This window comes from Chamaea fasciata, unplaced genomic scaffold, assembly GCF_029207755.1.
Source record: "Chamaea fasciata isolate MVZ Bird 193981 ecotype frontalis unplaced genomic scaffold, bChaFas1.0.hap1 SCAF_4, whole genome shotgun sequence".
NCBI classification, from domain to species: domain Eukaryota; kingdom Metazoa; phylum Chordata; class Aves; order Passeriformes; family Sylviidae; genus Chamaea; species Chamaea fasciata.
In genome coordinates this window covers 75,128,200-75,146,819 of record NW_027094089.1, presented here as the reverse complement: position 1 = coordinate 75,146,819, position 18,620 = coordinate 75,128,200, and the positions used below count along the sequence as shown (strand labels likewise).

General features: G+C 45.7%; 1 protein-coding gene across 1 annotated transcript; it reads left to right on the top strand.

Moving 5' to 3' along the window:
* Positions 1-213: 213 nt before the first annotated feature.
* RAP2C (RAP2C, member of RAS oncogene family) lies at positions 214-10,087 on the top strand. Its single transcript, XM_066182067.1, has 3 exons — positions 214-701; positions 2,443-2,762; positions 7,582-10,087. Exons 1-2 carry the CDS (start codon positions 429-431, stop codon positions 2,719-2,721), a joined length of 552 nt encoding a protein of 183 aa, XP_066038164.1. The 5' UTR covers positions 214-428; the 3' UTR covers positions 2,722-2,762; positions 7,582-10,087.
* Positions 10,088-18,620: the final 8,533 nt, after the last annotated feature.

The following is an 18,620-nucleotide window of genomic DNA, read 5'->3' as shown; positions in this document are numbered from 1 at the left end:
TAATCTGTCCCCCGTAACACCGTGGGTGCCTCGGTGCCTCACGCAAACCTGTCCCCCGTCACGGGGCGGGTGCCTCACGCAAATCTGTCCCCCGGGCGCAGCCCGGGCGGGCCGTGACGCAGCACGCCGGAAGTGAGCGGGCGGCGGCGGGGCGGGGCCGCCTCCGGTGCCTCAGCAAAACCCTTCCGGGTGGGGGCGGCCCTGGCGGGCGGGTCCCGCGGCCGAGGCGGCGATGGCGGGAGCGCGGCGGTGAGGGACCGCAGCGGGGCTGGGGCCGCGCCGGGCACTGACGGGGGTCTCGCTCCCCCCAGGACGGCGCGGGAGCAGTGAGGCCTCGCCCTTCATCTGAAGCGGGCCGGGGCTATGCGAGGGCCGCGGTGCCGCCTGCCCTAGGCCCGGGCCCGGTGGGGAGCGGCGAGCGGGGCCCGATGCGGGAGTACAAGGTGGTGGTGCTGGGCAGCGGGGGGGTGGGGAAGTCCGCCCTGACGGTGCAGTTCGTCACCGGGACCTTCATCGAGAAGTACGACCCCACCATTGAGGACTTCTACCGCAAAGAGATCGAGGTGGACTCGTCCCCCTCGGTGCTGGAGATCCTGGACACGGCGGGCACCGAGCAGTTCGCCTCCATGCGCGACCTCTACATCAAGAACGGGCAGGGATTCATCCTCGTCTACAGCCTGGTCAACCAGCAGTCCTTCCAGGTAACCTCGCTGGGTGTCCCGTCCTCGGATGGAGCCGGCCCTGCTCCGGGGAAGGCGCTGGGCCGAGGAGGAAGTTTTAGGGGTGGCCACGTGTGCGTGGAAGCGCTTTATCTCCCAAGGGCCTAAAGTGTAAATGCCCAGCTTGAAAGCGCGTTTACCAGCCCTGCTTCCTGATGGAAAACTGCTTGCTTTGCAGGTACTTATCAGGGTGCCACCATTGTTAAATCCCACGCAGTGCTGGAGAACAATGACTTGCTCCCACTTCCCCAGCAGAAATCTCTTGGCAATCCCCTTTTGTGAAGAAATCACTCGATATCAAATTCGAGACTTCCCCTTTCAACCCCCTCTCCTTCCTAAAAGGCATGTTTCTGCAGTTGCTCTTGAAGAGAGTCTCATTGTTCTGCAGTTGTGACTTGTTAAGTGAGCTGCTCTTTTCCGCTCCCTCCCCCCAAAATATATTCCTGTCCAGCGCGAGCTCCTTGCTCTCACAGCGTAGGTGGAGTACTGGAGAGGAGAGCTAGCTATACACGGTAATTTGCGGATCTGCATTTGATTTCTACTATTGAAACTCTCCAGAAAGAAAAGGAAATGTCTCAGCCGGTAACTGGTCTAAGCTGCCTGCAGAAAAAGGGGCTTTGTTTTTTGGGCGATAAGTGAGTTTAGCAGCACTCCGTGCAGTGCGGGGATTCGCAACTCCTGCCTTGACTTGGGCTGCTGAGCTGGGTGTGTTCCAGCCTCTTGGCAAGACCTTGCACACCCCCACTGTTTGCTTCTGCTGAAGGCTAAACCTTATCTTAGCAGAGGCCTCGAAACAACCCTGTGCAAGTTGAAGACCTGCTCATCTCTGGAAAACAACAGCAGTGACACTGGGATGCTTCTGCTCTCATTTTCACTGATTTTTGAGTTCCAGTGAGCCCGCCTTATTTGAGGAATGGATGTGCAGTAATCCACCCTGTTAATATTTAATTATTCCCGTCTGTCTGTAGTGTGTTTGCTCTGAAGGCTGTAGGTGTAAACCACTCTGCAGTTCTTTACACAGTGGTGACTTCAAACGCTGGGTTTGTTCTGTCTGAGAACTATGCAAGAATTTGTAGTACTGATAGTGACTTAAAAGACTCAGGGGACAGAGGAGGCTGACTGAGGCTTTCAAGTGTAAACTCCCCATGTCGGCTCAGACTTGAATAAATGCATCTCTAGGTAATAAAATCTCTTTACAGCATCTAATTTGGTTACTTACATGTGATTAAATGTGTTCACAATGAATTATTCTAAGCATTCCAGGGCTGAGAAGGCCTTATTTAAATTGATGGATTTCTCAAGCTGTAAACTAAGCACAAACTTCCTAAATAGTTGTGTAATGGCATGCCCCTGCTAGGGTTACAAGTCCTTAGACTTGAGATAACTTCTTCAGAAATCTGAAACCAGCCTTCAGAGCAGCAATGCCGTGTCCTCCACTGGCTGAACCGACTGTCTGAGAGCACAGCACTTACTTTCTGTTTATATATGCACATAAATTCTATAAAATGTGCATGCTTTTATATATACAAAAAAAGTAACTTAGTGATAGGCAGTGAATTTTCTCTGAATTCCAGATCTGCTTGGCTGTAGGTTTAAGAAGTCTTCCAATGCGTTTTTAATGCTCAGTTGCACGTGGGGGTTGTTAAAAAGTGTTTCTCTGGTGGTTCTGTAGCAATTCCATGTGATTCCCTATGTGTCCTAACCAGCTGGATTGTTTGACCAGGACATCAAGCCCATGAGGGACCAGATTGTCCGGGTGAAGAGATACGAGAAAGTTCCTCTGATCCTGGTGGGGAATAAAGTGGATCTGGAGTCGGAGAGGGAAGTCTTGTCTGCAGAGGGCAGAGCCCTGGCTCAGGAGTGGGGCTGTCCCTTCATGGAGACGTCGGCCAAGAGCAAAACAATGGTGGATGAACTGTTTGCTGAGATCGTCAGGCAAATGAACTATGCCTCCCTGCCTGAGAAACAGGATCAGTGTTGTACAACTTGCATCGTCCAGTGAGAGAAATTAAGAAAAACCTCAACCATGGCCATACAGAGCAGGTTGGTGCAACAGTCATGACTAACTGAGGTGCCTGAACGTGGTGTTTCAGTAAGAGATAAAGGGACAGGGAGTCTGAAATGAGGCTGCCATCCTCCAAAAGTGATGGGAGCTTCTGAACAGGGTTGAGTCAAATGGACTTCTTGCGTTACCTCAGTAGGGTTAGTCAGGGAACACTGCATTTGCTTGCAGTGATTTTATAATGACACAAAGTGAATGATCTCATCTGCACCTATTTTGACTGTCAGTGCTCTGTTTGATGCTGTGTTATTCTGCATAAGTGCTTTGTGATGTTACAGTGAGTTTATTCTTGTAGCTGGTATCTGAACTATTTTCAAGTAATGGGAGTCACTTGGAGTTCAATGGGATTATTGTGACCAAGCTTCCCAGTAGTTTTTCTGAGAAGACTTTGAGTTTGTTGAAAAGAAATAGTTCTGTAGTACAGGAACTGACAGTACTCTTCTGCCTTATCAGTGGAAAAAGTTTCTCTTACAAGAGAACCACCTTGAGTGCTGAGAAGTGGCTCGAAGCCCACATGTAATAGTCAAGGGCGTGCACAAAGTGCGCTCTTCATCTCAAATCTCCAGAGCAGAGAACACACTGTAAAATGGCTTCCCAATGCACTCTCCTTTCCCAGTGACTTGTAAGAGGTGTGATGAGAGTGCAGCTTTCACAGGGCCCTCTGTAAAGCTTCCCCTGTGTCAGGTGTTGCTTTGATTCTTTATTTTTTTTTTCCTCCAGGACAGCTGCCTTTGGCCTTTCACGTGTGGCATTTTTCTGCTCCTTTTTCACCTGACTGTGAATGGGTCTGTTCTTCCCCGATTTTTCATTCCCATGAGGTGGTTCTGAACCCCCCCCAGTCCTGTTTCCCCTGTAGCTGTTGCAGGTCTTGTTTCAGTGCTGGCTCAAATCCACATTTCTGCAGAGTTGGTGTGCTCTGTGAGCAGCCAGCTGGTCCCTCAGGCCTCCAGTTGTCTCTTGGACCTGTCTTGGCAAACAACTCGTCGTGATCTCCGAGGGCATGTGCAGGAATGAGGGAGGATGTGGAAATTCAGGGGAAGGAGCTGCCTGCCCCTCCTGACAGCTGCACTGCTTGAGGCTCAGGCTCCCACTGCCATGTTAGTAACTTGCTGAACTCAAAAGAGCTTTTTATGTCTGAGTGACAAGAGGGGAAAATAGGTTATTACTGGAAGCTTTGGACCATGTATCCTCTTTAATCTTGAGTACAAGGTCAGAGAGTGAAGTCTCAAAGCTTGTCTTTTAGATTGTTATCGATTGCTTTGTAAATATAAAATTTTAGGTGCTCATGGCCCTAGCACTGTCATGCTACAGATAATACATGATGTTTTTATCTCCAGTTCTGTGAAACTAGGAAGAGCTGCTGTCACTGTGTAAGAGATGTGTGTAAGTTTGAGATCTGCTTGTTGAAAGGTGAGCAAGCTTGTTGTTTTGTAGCAGAGGAAAATACAAATAAAATCTTTCATTGTGCATTAATCACACCTGCAGAGTCTGTAGAGTTCTAGGAAGAAATGGATCTAAGAAATTACTGTCTTTTTTTTTTGAATTGAGTGCTGCATGGGTAGTATCCTGAATTGTGTATAGTTATGCAATGTTACAGCTGTTTGTAAGGCAGCTTCACAAACGAGATTGTGTGGACTAGAAGTATCATGCCAAAGGATATGGCAGTCCCCCGGGTTACTAATGGTTCATCTTGTACAGGTTACTGTCTTAAACTCTGACAAAATCAGGCCTTTCATCCTTGAAATTTGTAGTTGTGGAATTGATTGCTTCCAGGGGAGGCTTTGTAACCTGTCTGCTTTTGGATTTAGCACTAAGTAGCACATTTAATCTTAAAGGTGAAATTGAAGAAGGGACAGGGCCACGTTATTCCTTTGAATGATAACTTATGCCTACATTTAGTGGGTTTCCTAAACATGTTCTTGCTTCAGAAGAAACATCTGAATTCTTACGTCTTTGTGAGCTCTTGAGACAGAGGATCTAAGCTTTTGTGATCGAGATTTCCACTCCTTCCTTCTCTTCTGCCAGGCTTACACAATCTCCCCAAACCTTTAGCAGCAAACTGCTTCCTTGCTTCTGGGGAATGCTGTCTCTGCTCAGTATAGTCTCATCACCTGTGCCAAACAAAGTCTTTCCATCCTGATCCATTTCCTATTCAGTCCAGTTCTCACCGTGTCTGGAACTTTTATTACTCATTCTGTCTTTTCACGGGCCTCATACTCTGTATATTTCATTTCAGCCTAACACTTTTGGGGTACTTTCCTCTTCCTGGCTCCCACTCGATCCTTATTCTTTGACTGAGTGAATGTAGGATCTCATTAACTTTCTCGTAAGCCTTTGCTGCTTGATAATTTCTGTCTGATGTGCTCTGGTGGGAGAGGTGCTGATAGTGTCTTGTGATAGCCCTAATGAGCTTTGTAATCCTGCTTGTCTGTGATCCAGGAAACAATTGCTGCTTGTCAGACCTATGCTTTAGGAGTGACCCCTCCTAGGTAAATTGAAACTGAGGAAGTAGAACCAACTGTCTGAAAATCTGTGTGTAGGAAGTGGGCTTGAACTACAGCTGTGTCCTGGGATCATAAATCATCATCTCTGAGTTCGGTAACCTGGCTGCGTCCAGGGGGAGTCTTGGGCGTGTCAGTTCACAGAGCAGTACATGCAACAGTTTGTGTTCCTGCAGTTCTGGTGCAGAAGCCCACGGGTGGGGTGGGGGTGGATTTTTCTGCTGGGCCTAGCTTTGCCTGACGCTGTTCTAGTGTCAGTTTTAACTCACAGGCACCACTTAACCTCTTTTTGGTGTTGATACCTCAGCCTGTCTGTCAGCTGTGATGTGTAGGTTCTTTCATGACGTTTTTGAGAAGCATTTGCTAAACTGTTGTTCCAGTCAGCTGCCTTGGATGAGATGAAGAATGGAACACAACTGCATAGTCAGGATAACCCATAGTTCCTTTTAAAAAATGTGTGTTGTTCTGACATCCTGTTTCCCACCTCCTCTTTCCTGTTTCTGCAGTGGTCTTCTGCTGTTTTGCTCTTGCATTCAGAGACGGGAGAGTCCCAGGAGCTGCTTTGTGTTTCTTGCCCCAGTATTTATTTCTCTTGAATTTTCAGTATGACACTGTTTTCTTTAAAACTTGGTACAGTGCTCGTGCACTGAAGTCTTTCTGATACTAACAGGATTGGTAATGCCTTAATGTTGGGATGAAAGACTGATTCCGATCAGTGCTTTCTGTTCCCTGTGTTCATGAGTAACTGGTATTACGAAGGTTGAAGGAAGAGTATTCCTCTCTAGGAATAAAAACTGAAAGTGTACTCTCCTCTGGTCTATGTGGCTGTGCAACATGGACACATTTATTATACTGTATTGTCTAACTTCCCCTTCTCTCCTGCCTGCCCACAGAAGAGACCAGGGAGTGGTATAAAATATCACAGGCAAATGAAGCCAGATAAGGTGTTGTGTTGTGTTAATTTTAGTAACTAAACACAAATGGAGAGATGACAAATCTGAATTGGGAGATCCCTAACCTGCAAATGCAAGGATGCTGAAGGGCTTGTGGAGAAAAATATCATTACTTCATTTTTCTGTTCTTACTATTCCCAGCAATTCTTTGCTGGCCGCATTATTGAATACTGGGTTTAGATGAAGTTTTTGGGGTGGATCTAACTCTGGTAGGGAGGAGCTGCACTGTAAATGGTTTGCCTCTTCTGTGCTTTAAGCAAAGATAAAACATTTATTAAGCTGGTCTGATCCATCCCCATTAGAAGCTAAATGTTGGTTCACATCTTTTGACAGTACAGGGACCCTCTCTGTCTAAGATTTGTGGACCAGCAACAGTGTGTGGGGTAGGAGTGATCTCACCAGACTGGGAGAGAATTGCTGTTAGTTGGAAAACATACAAACGGGCAACAAAAACCTGGCTGTTGGCTCCTGTCAGGGCAGGAGTGCTGCTCCTGAGTGTTGGGGTTGAGCAGTTGTTGGGCAAGAAGGGGAACCCTGGCTATGTCAAAGCACTCTGTCATGACAAACTGTTAGCTGAGAGCAAATCAACAGCTGTAAAGAAGTGGTGCAGTAGGAAACATGAGGTCCTGACTCATTTGGAGAAATTACTTCAAGAATTGAGAAGGCTCCTGAAAAGCCATGGATCAAGCCAGAGTGAAGTGCATGCATGTACATATGACAGGTTTCTACAGACTTTGAGCTTTGCCTGAGACTTTCAGGATGTCTCTGCAGATAAATCCTGGGAGCTACAGGCAAGTTATCTGAAATGTAGAGATGTTTTGGTCACATGGGTAATGTGTTGGTGTGCTTGATTGAGGATGGTGGTGTACAGCTCTGTCCCTGCTGAAGCTGTCTGAATGCTGAAGGCCTTTTTTAGGAGTCATTTAGAGGGTCTGATTGCTGAGAACACAGATGTCAAAACTGAGTTAGTTGGCTCATCTGCCTGTTCCCAGAACTTGTGCTGAAGGCCATTGCTGTGTGTTACTGGGTGTTACACATACACTGGGTTCTGCATTGGTGCATCTGTACAAGAGAGCTTAAATTTCCTGGATTTTTCGGGTCTTTAGATGCAATGTCCTATCCCACAGCAGCAGCTATTACAAAGTAAATAGCAGTAGGTTGTTGGCTGCTTGCCTCTTGTATTACCAGAGTTAGTGGAGCATTTGGGAATGCTGCTGTGGAAAACAGTCCTTTGGAACTCAGGATGGAAAACTGACCGTTCCAGGCAGGGGAATTCACTTTGGATGTGTGTTGAATATGGCTTTCATTAGTTTTTCTTTTTCTTTTTTTTTTTTTTTTAATTGCAGATAAAACTCAGAGGAAACTTGCACAGATGCTGCTTTGGAGAACTTTCAGCCCAGGTTGCAGAGCTGAGCCTTGGTAAACCTGTCTCTATTACAGCACATTGCCATACATCTAAGTGCATAAGGTTGGTGGCCTCCAGGATCCACACACCTTAATCAGAATGCTTAGCATGTTTACCATAAGTTTTAAAATCTGTTCTTTATCTATCAGTCCTTTTATAGCTTTCTAAGTTCATATAATGGCTAATATGCAAGAGTTCATTTTTAATATTTTAAGTGATTTCTTTAATCAGTTCTGAACTTGTATTTATTAAATACTTAAACTCAGTATTACCTACTCAATGCCTTTTAAAAGAAGAGAGTTTTAATGGAGAATAAATTGAGCCTTAAACAAATGGTTACTTCTGTATATTACCTCACATCAGTGCTTATTTCTCTTTGCAAGGTTTTCTCCTACGATGTAGTTGGTCATTCTTTGAGAATTTTTGTTTACGTGTGACAGTGTCATGGAAAGATACTGAGGGCACCTCTGTTGTGTGGATGTAGTATCCCTTTTCTTGGCAAATGAAGCTGTGACAATGTCTTTGTAACCAGTCCGATTTGACAGTAGGGATTACTTGGAATGGGATATAAAGTCTCCAGCTGATGTTTCTCTCAATCTCAGGTTTCTTAATTGAACCTGGCAGTTGTAGCATTGAAAGACAGCAGCACAGTTTTCCTTCTACTGAGTTTCTAAACTTGCGTGTTTGCAAATTGCTTCTCTATGCCTTTGGAAAGGGATAATGTATCCTTCAGAATGGGCTCTATGCCTTCTCTGTCAGCTCAGCTTTGCCTGGCACAGTAAGAGACATCTAGTAGACCTCTGCATATGTAAATCTAATGCAAATAAGATCCCTTTACATTTTATAGTTTTTAATATTTGTCTTTCTGAATAATATTTTAAAGCAATATTTGTTAAAGTTTTTCTTGCACTGTCACAAATTGCGTTTTAGTTTGTTTTTTTTTTCCCCAGTAAACAAGTTTAATATTAAGAGACAAGTTGGTGTAACAAGGGGAAAAGCACCAGGTTTCAGTGATACTAACTGCAAGCGTGCTTTAAACAGCCATTGCCTTCCTTATTGTTTACCTGATCAACATTTTCTCTGAATACTTGAAAATTTTAACAATAACACAGGTGTAAAGAGCAGAATGAAAATGTACAAAGAACAGACAAAATCTTTTTGTTCACCTTTATTAACGTGTTGCATACATGAGAGCTTTTTCTAGCAGTGGTTTAAAATGTGTAATTTTTTTTGCAGAGATTTGATAACTGCAGCTCACCTACTGCACCAAAGTTCTAGGTTTTTAGGAGCCCAGCTTTAGTCATTTGAACATGCTTCTAGAAATGTACATTCTTTCCCTGTAATAGCTTAATATCTATGAGAAAAGCTCCAGTAAAAGCAGTGATGGATATATGAGGTTAAGCAGTTGAAAACTCACAAATTGTATTGTGGATGATGGCATTTAAAACAATAAAAGATCACCGGTACAGTATCTCAATATTAATGTGTTTTATTGGTAATAATGCAGGCTGACTTTACAATATTAGTAGAAATAAAGATTCTGTGTCTACATTCAGTGTTGAATTTGAATCCTGAAAAGAAGAGGACACACCAGGATTTCTGCCTGGTCATTGAAACATCTGATTCTTTTTCTGTGGGGTTACTTGAAATATTTTTTTCCTGTTTGTACAAACTTTATAAACAGGCTGAGGCTAATAATTAGGTTTGCACTTTAATATCAGAATTAAACCAAACCTTGTATTCAAAGTAGATTTTTTTTAAGTGATGGTTGTTGATCTTTTTTGTAGGTTGTAAGGAAGTAATAGGATATGAAAGTAATTCATAAAGATCCTAGTTTTCCTTTGTCTAAGAAGGAAAAAAGTTGGTTGATATTGATCAGTGGTTCATTCCTATGGGTAGTTTTCAAAGCAGTGTTCATTTTCATTGACCTCAGCAAAAAAAAAAAAAAAAAGAAAAAACTAAAAAAAAACCACAAAAAAAACCAAACAAATGAAAAAAAAACCTTAAACTTGAACTAGCTTAGAGTGACAGGACTGGGAAAATGAGAGATGGTTTCTTCAGCACACTTTGGGGGGAAAAAGGGACCAAAAGTTTATTTAGGCTTCCTCAATAGTTTGCATGTGAAGTTGCTTATTAGAGTAAGAGGCTAATAATAAATGCAATATGTATTGTCTTTACTATGGCATCTGTTTAGGAGTTGTTCAAATCACTGCAGTAGGGCTCTACAAATAAAAATGTAACCTAACATCTTGTATCTAATGTACTGTATCTTTATCAGTGATAGGTGAAATCTGGAATAACAAGTGCAAAAATGGAACAATTACCTATAATGCTTTGTAAAAAGTTTTTTCCAGTAGAATTCATTCTTGTCATTTTGTAAGACAACCCTACAGTCCACCTGTTTGTAACTTTTTTAATAAAATAGATACCTGTATTACCAAACCGGGGTGAGTAGTCTGTGTTCAGTTTCTTCTGGAGTGGGCTGAATGGACAAGCTGCTGCTGCTTTTTGTTTTGCGGGTTGTTTTTGAGGTGCTGGTTATTCTGAATGCAGTAACCACATCTGATTTGTCTTGAGTGACTCCTGGTGTGGGGGCTCAGGGTTTGTGCCTCAGCTGGGTTTAAAGCTCTGGGGTGCTCTGAGGAGAGCGAAGGGGAAGCAGAGGCTGTGCTTTGTCTGCCTGTGCAAGGCAGGTACTCCCTGAGCTGGGTTCAGGTCAGCCTCCTCACAGGCCAGTGTGATGGAGCTTTGTTCAAAAGAAATCTGTGTTTGTCTTGTGCGTGTGTTTTACGTTCTTGTTTTCATGCAGGCTTTATGTGTGTGAAGAAGGCCACAAGTCCTGACATCACCTTGCAGTGTCTGTAGCTGCCCTCCAGCCAGAGCTGACATCTTCCCACCACCCTGGCAGAGTGAGTGCTCCTGGAGCTCTGCCACAGGAGAGGCACAAGATTTTTCCAGAAAACCGAAGTGCCTTAAGCTATTTGACAACAGTTATCTTAAATGCGCAGTAAAAGCCCTGAATTTGCCAAGTCAGTGATTGTTATCTGGGCCCTGTAACAAAAAGTGCATCTTCCCCAGGACATACAGTCTTGGCACTGACCTTTAGTACTGAATTTGTAACTAAAGCTGTGCGTTAATGGAAAATGTGATTTCAAGTAGAGAAAAAGTTGATACCTTGGTACCTTCAGTCCTCAGCAGTGTGTCAACAGGCAAAAAACCCTCATAGCCTGCTCATCACCTCCTCCAGCTGAAACAGCGTTAGCCTTATCTTGTAGGTAGGTTTCTGTGCCATTTCTTCTTCCTGCTCACGCTTCCTTTGCTGAAATAGAGAAGTGATTTCCATCTCAAGAGAGAAATAATAGAGAGGAGCACGGGAGCGGGGTGTGCTGCTAAGTGATTTTGGGTGAAACGTCTGCTTCCCTAACCTAGCTGAGAGGTGAGGGTGAAGCCCTGTTCTCATTAGTATCACTGAGGGTGGGAGCTGGCACATTAGGATCAGTCTGCTTTGAGGTGCTGCTATTGGGTTCGTTGCTGTGTGGGTCTGACTTCTCATGTGGTTTAAAAAAAGTCATAATGCAGCAATAATTCTCCCAATTCCTGGTGGCACTCAGTGTAACTAAGAAAGCTGCTTCCTGTTTCCACTTGTAGGTTGGGAAGCAGTGTGAGTACTGATGTTAAGTCCCTGTGACTTACACCACTGGTTTGTTTCTAGGTGGCGGTAATACAGGCTGGGTTGGGGATTTTAAGGAAGGACATAAGATTCTATTTGAGGCTATTATCTTTCAAAAGTCTTGGTGCTGGGAGCGAACTCAGTTGCTGCTACACAAATCTGTGTAGCATCCTTTGTTAAATAGGTGTGGCAATATCAAGTTGCTCTGTCTGGTTCTGGGGCTGTTTGTAGTGTTTCATGGCAGCTTTTTCTTTGGTCTACTAGGCCTTGCTATACAGGTGTCTGCAGAATTCTCTCAGTGTCCTGCTTCTCCTGTGCAGCCAGAGGACAGGGATGTTCCCCCAGAGCCATCAGAGAGCAGGAGCCAACTGCGAGAGGCCTGTCCCCACCCTGCTCCCCCAGCCAGCACAGGTGACAGGTAACTGTGTCCCTGGCTAGGGCAGAGCCTGGCCCTGCAGCCCGGCTGGGTGTGCAGGGCTACAACCCACAGCCACACAAACCCCACAGCTGGGACAGAGGGACCCTGCCAGGGCGGAGGGTGAACCGCCGGCCACACCTCGTGTGGAGCTGCACGCTGGCATCTGCCCCGGGAGGCTGGGCTGTAATTACGGTGTGAAACTGGGTGGAAGTGTCTAGTCTTAATTAAAATGAGATATGGGCTCCAGAGCAGTACCGGTTGACCTGTGTGAGTTATCTGTGCTGGAAAGACAGCAGCCCGGGTGGCTGCTGGGGCTGGCTGAGTCACCGCTCGCTCGCTCGCTGGCTGGAGGAAGCCGAGCAGCTCCTGGAGCTGCAGGCAGGCTCGGTCAGGAGATGACGTGGCCTGATGTTCTGCGCTCTGAAAGGGAACTAATGCGGGTTTCGGGTGTTTTACATAGCCAGTTGTATCTCTGCTGGGCCAACACAGCAGCGAGGAGCAGAGAAGAAGGACTCCGAGCTGTAAATCAGCACCGCGTTGGGTGCAGGTGGTGTCCCACTGGCAGGCGTGTGTTGGTGCTGCTGAGGACAGCACTGAGCTTGGCTGGCAGTGACGGTGCTGATGGCAGGATTGTAAGGGATGAGGCTTGTTCTCTGTGGAAACAATGTATTTAGTATGGAATCAGCTTATTTGCCGCTGGTGCTCTCCTTCAAAGCTGTTTTCTTCAAGTCCCTCCAATGGGTCTGGAGCATTATCTGAAATTGATGGGAAAGAGTCTCTCATGCTGTAGGAACCTGTAAAATATTCACTCATAGGGGAGGCTTTGCTGCTTGTTTGGTTTGTGGCATGTCTCTGCTCCTTGGTGTTCTGCTGATTCAGTCTGAGGGTGCTGTGGCAGCTCTCTTAGCAGTGCCTTACTTCCTCCTAAGCATATTTCTGGTGATTAGGCTTGCGTGGGATTTGAGACTCCGTGACACCGCCAGTTACTGACCTCAATTGTTCTTGCCTTGGAAGAAAAACTGTAACTGTAGCACTTCCCTCCTGGGGGCATATGGGGAAGGGTGTGTTAGAGATGTGGAGGTGCTTGGGCTTGACTGGAATCAGATGCACTGGTGTTGTGGAATAATTTTGAAATTGGACTTCTATATGTTAATAAATAACTGGAATAGAACCTAAATAACAAAGTTGAAAAATTCTCAGGCTTGTGAAAAGGATTAGTATTTCATACATTTGTGAGACTACAATGTAACTTGTTCAGTCTTAAGACTCATGCTTCTATTAAAAGGTTTAATTGATTTATGACTGCAACTCAATGAAGCAAACAGTCAGCTTTCTGGGAAGTTTCTGGCTTTTCCAGAAGTTGTTTCTTTTTTCCTGCTGCTAGACTGACTAGTTCATACAGTTTTATGTCCTTAGAAGATCTACCTGGACATTATGTTTAAATTATTTGGTCAGCCCAGAAGAGAAAATGCACTTGCTGTCTGTGACATTCCTGAAGGACTACTTGTCTTTTTGGGAACTGGCAGGGTAGGATGATCAGTCATCACCTGGGGATTCATCCTACTGCTGGAACAGATCTTAGACCCCTTTTCTACAAATTAATAATGATTGTGTAATCACCGACAGCCCGGCTTTTGTGGGAAAACGAGAAGAATTTAACAGAATTTTCAGAAAGCTGATCTATGTTGGAGAAGAGAGAAAGCTTTTCACAGAGCACACCTAAGTGCTGGAGCAAGTTGCAGCTATGTGGGGTGGCGAAGGATTTTCTAAGATGGTATTGGATAACCACTGCTGGAGGAAGGAGTGTGTGAGGCATGTGTAGCTCCTGCCTCTGTGTGTTGGGCTGTCACGTGGGATCTCTGAAGTCCCTTGCAGTGCCATGTCTCAGTGACCACAGTCACATCACTGATCCTGTCATTATTTTCCGTTTGTTGTTCCAGGAATTAGCACAGCCTTGCCAAATGCTCTGGGTCAAATCTCAGTAATGCAGATGTTTTAATAGGTTAGAAGAAATATTTTAGCTGCAGGGCCTGCCCAGTGTTAGGCTGTGGTTAGAAGTGCTTGGGTGTCCAGCTACATTCCTTTTTTTTCAGCTGTCTGTGAAGTAGTTGTCAGCACAGGATCATCTGAATGGTTCCATCTTGGGCCCCAGTTTAATAATTTAGAAAGGTTTTGTGAATGTATCCCTGAGACCTTGGGACAGTCACAATGTAGGAATGTTTCCTGGTGTTGGAAATATGTCTGCCTTGTAGCTGCCTCCACCTGCCAGAAGGCCCTGGAAGAGGAGCCATGAAGTGGGGATCACCTTTGATCACTACAAAAGTGGCAAGCTCCCAGCTTCAGATGGGTTCTGCTCTGTTGTCCTCCACTGCCTGCTGTGAAGAGTGGCTTTGACACACCTTTCCCTCTGCTGTGAGCTGTGTTCCTGGAATTTGGTGCACCCTGGTAGGATTGAAGTGTGATAAGGGTCTTTTGAGAAAGAATAAAAGAAAAAAAAAAAAAAAGAGTGGGAGTAGAGAGGTTACCTGGGAGGGAACTGTTATTAAAACTCAGGATCAGGATCCATATGGTGGAATGAGTCTGGTCCATTGGCCTGGAGGTACCTGGAGAATGTGTGTATTTCTTTGCCTAGGAGTAATCAATGCTTACTTAACAGAGTTATTTGTCTTGAGCTGAGAGGGAAACCACATCTGTCATGAAAATAGGCAGTATAGTTCCTTAGAACTCTATCCATTCTACTAGGATTCACCTGGCACTGCAGTCTCCATTTGGCAACTTTCTGAGACAAAGCCATTGGCTGCAGGATCCTTCCTGATGCTCAGCAAGGGGCCCAGCAACCACATGTGTGAAAAAAAGAAGGACGGCAAAAAGCAAAGGTAGCAGCCCAGTGCTGTACACTGCTACACAGGTGTGGTGAGGTGCCTCTCCCCAGCTGGAAATCACAGAATGCTGTGCAATGCCCAAGTCCTTGGAGGCATCAGTGCTCCTTTGATTCAGTACAGTTTAAGAGCCTTTCTCTTGCTGCATAAATTGCTTTCTCATGTCTTTGAAGTGACCTGTTTGAATTAAACATCGCAGAGTGCTTTTTATATAGCTGTGCCAACACCACAGTGCAACTGGCTTATCAAAAAGATAAAGTGGTCTGGATATCACCAGAGTCAGGGTGGTATTTAGTTTCTTGTGCAGCTTGTGCTGTCATTTGTATTTGCTTACAGCAGGCTGCCTTCTGCAGTCCTGGTAATAGTTTTTACATAACATGTAGAATCTGAAAAAGGAAGAGAAGTCGGCAATGCCCGTGGATGCACGCTGGAATGTGTGATTGCTGGACTGAGCTGCTCATCCCTGCACGCCGAGTCCTCTCCTGTGTTTGTTGTGGGGCACCACCAGCACCACGAGAGGGAGCGTGGAAGCAACGAGTGGCTGGTCCTGGGATTGTCCAGCTCGGAGTCAAACACGGGGCGGCACAAGTTGAAAACAGAACAGAAATGGAAATAAAATACCTATTTCAGGGCTTCGGGACTTAAAAGGATGTTAGCACTTAGGGTTAATTTGTCTCAGGTGTTTGGAATTACATTTGTGCTTTGAGTCTTTAGTGCATAATCGAGGTTATTTGGGATTTCCTACTCTGTTGTTGCAGGTAGGTAAAAAGCCTCTTAGCTGCTGAAGCTGACATAAAAAATATAATCACAAGAGCAACGTTTTCTTTTATTCTATAATTCCTTGAGCATGAGATTATGCACTGATTTTGCCTTGGGTGGGACTGGGGCACACTGGAGAGGAAAATGCTGCTGTATAATGTCATCTTGTGGTATCAAAATGCTGCTCAGAGAAGTCTTATCCTGGAAGGTAATGGGTGAACCCCACCTAAACACAAAAGAAAAAAAAAAAAGGCAATTATTTCCATTTTCCCAGCGATTGCATATGAGTAATGAGTTTCAGCACACTGATGTCAGATTATTTAGCTGATTGTTGGCAAGCAAAATTTGATGAAAATGTAAATGTATCATTGCTTATTATATTTAATAAATAGAACAGTTTTGAGGCAGAAGTTTTTAGAAGGGCAGGACATGGCAAGTCAGGTTGAACTGTTGACATATGTTCAAGATATAATATGGAATAAATGTAAAACAATGATCATTGTTAAAGATTTAAAGGAAGGACCATATCCCTGGAGTGACCCCAACAGGCATGTCTAAATCAACCATGGTTTTTCCAGACTGCTCCAGTATTTTTTCTGCCTCACAATTTAAAGGTCTTTCCTAGGACCTAACTCTGATCTTCCTTGCAGTTTCAGCAAGCTCTTAATTTTTTCTTTGGCTTGGGAGCACAGCTGATCCATTCTGGAGTGTCCCTGCATCAATCACGTGATTGTTGTTCCTTTCTTCTCTTTTTAAGCTCAAAATACTCAATTTTTTTCAGGCTTTGTTCTTTGAAAATACTTTTTGGGGGGTATATTTTATAAAAAGTTTAAAGCAACTGTGTATAAGCTGACACCCCTGCTGAGAGTGAAGCCATTCCTCTTGGAGGGGCAGCAGGAATGTGGTAGGTACCCTACTCTGGAAAGAAATGTCCCTGTTTACAGTGTTGGTGCCATGCCTTGGATTCATTAACCAGCTGGGATATCCTGATGCGAGCCTGGAGCTGTTCAGAAGGACTTTGGCTGTGCCAGAGTGATGCAGCCAAGAGCTGGGTTGCTCCCTGGCCCTGCAGCTGGGGGAGTTACGGCTGGATGAGGAGTGAATGTGAATGTTCTCCTTGCAGCTCCAGCTGAGGAAGAGGAGGTGAAACGTGAGTGCATGTAAGGTCACAGCTGACCAGAGTCCACCTGGGTGAGTCCTGTCTGGCATTTCCAGTGTGCACTTCTGCCTGCTCAGCAATGAGCTGGGTGTGGGTTGTTGCCTCTTGGACTGTGTTTAAAATCCCTTGGCAGTTCTCTATTCAATGACTATCTATCCATCTTCATTTCCTTTCCTCTAAACCAGATTTGAAGATAAACATGACAAAACCCAAGGGACAGCAATGCACAGAGCTGCAGTGATGCAGGGGTAGCATGTTATGTCCCTTCTCTGCCAGAATTTGTTCTCTCACAGCCTGCTCCTCTCTCGGGAGGCAGTGGGGAGGTTTGGGGCATTTCCTTGCCCATCCCCAGCCCCAAACCAGGACAGCAGCTCTGAACTGGCTTACTCTCTGCCTAGTGACAATGGCTCACCATTCCAGGGGGCTCTGCAGGCTGTAACTGCAGTGCCCAGCTCTCTGCCCTGTCCTGTGAGCTGGCCTCATTCCAACACCAATAGGGAACAAAGGAGAACCCCCTTAAAGACTGGTTTGAGTATTCTCCTTGGAAAAAGCGACAACAGGGTTTGGGAGGAAGGAAACTTATTTCTTGCTCTGCTCAGTCCATCCCAGCAAGCTGCAGGGTATATGAGAGGCTGAAGAAGATCCTGAGCTGATGTATCCACCCTAATATGGGGTCAGATGCACTCGGTGGAAGAAAGTCCTTCCAGGGGAAAACTGATGCAATGCAGGATGGCGATAGCAAGGTACAGAATATTTAAAACGAAGGGCTGAGCTGGCAGAGCAAGGAGACCTGCAGCAGAACTCACTCCACCATGCTGCTGCTCAGGCCCCACTGTGCTCTGGTGCTGCTGCTTGGGGTCCCCTCCCCACCTGCCACTATAGCTGTGCTTGCCCTTCATGGGTTCTGTGCTTTCCTGCACCATTTTCACATCATCCCCTGCCCCTGCAGATAAGGAGAACATACATACCAGGCTGGACTTTGGCATTGGGTCAGGCCAGGAGCTGGAATTACTCCTGGTGCTCCTCTCGTGTGCTGCTCTGGCTGACCCCCAGGTCACTTCCAGAAGGAGATATGTGGGGGTAAAACAGGTGTTTCATCTGCTCAGGCAGCAACAATGTCCATGCCCCAAGCAAACTTTCCTTGTCCCACATCTCTTCTCGCTGTCCTTTAGTATCCTATGCCAAAAAGTTCTTGTTTACATAGTTTGATCCTGTTTGCTACTGCTGGCTCCATGCTGTCCCCATGGGTAGCTTTACAGGATGGCCAGAGGTCCTGTCTGACCCAAAACAGCCTTATTCCTTCATGACAAGGTAGTGAAATAAATTATTTTCTTCCTCCCACAACCTGACTGGCTGGTGCTCAGCTTCCAACAGCGTCTGTGGAGTCCAGGTTCAGTGCCCTGGCATGCCAGGAAAGCATGTAACAGAGACACTTGTCGTCTTCTGGTCTTTGGGGGCTCCTCCATTGCATCCCCATCCCCATCCCCTCCTGCCAGTCCAGTGTCTCTGCTGTGCTCCCAGTGCGGAGCTGTGCCTGTGACACGAGAGCCACTCAAAGGAGTGCCGCTCCTCTCCCTGGTGCCTGTCAATATTGGACGGCATAAACATTTTAAACTGCAGAGGGAAAATGCACTCAGCCCCCCCGTATGGTTTGTACGTGATGCTGCCCTTCTCCTGTGACACAAAGAGCTCAGACCCCAGGGCCACGTGCAGTGCTGGAAATCTGGTCCTTGATGTGGTGCTGGCACACGGGGTACTGCCTTCTCCTCCTGGCCATGGAGCACGATGAACTCAGCTGCTTTGTGGAGCAGCTTCAGGGGAGAAAAGCAGGTTGGCTTTGACTTTCAGGCTCCTTTTTGTCCTGGTTAGCAGGAGACTACATTTTTCCATGGATAAAAAGCTCTATGGTCTTTCTCTCTGCACCAGAGATGACAAGGTATTATGTTGCCCTGATGGCATCTGTCTAGACATCCCCAGGAATATTTGGGAAGTGTAAGAGAAGCCATGGCAAATGATCTGGAATGGGCAAAATCTCTGCAGCACTAAATGTGTCTTTTTTGGTTTGCTGAGCCATCTTTCTATCACTCTGGGTCCC

Excerpts from the sequence above, each read along its gene's own strand:
- RAP2C (XM_066182067.1), top strand. The coding sequence starts at position 429 with ATGCGGGAGTACAAGGTGGTGGTGCTGGGCAGCGGGGGGGTGGGGAAG. Across the intron at positions 702-2,442 it reads TCAACCAGCAGTCCTTCCAG|GACATCAAGCCCATGAGGGA; the intron begins GTAACCTCGCTG and ends TTGTTTGACCAG.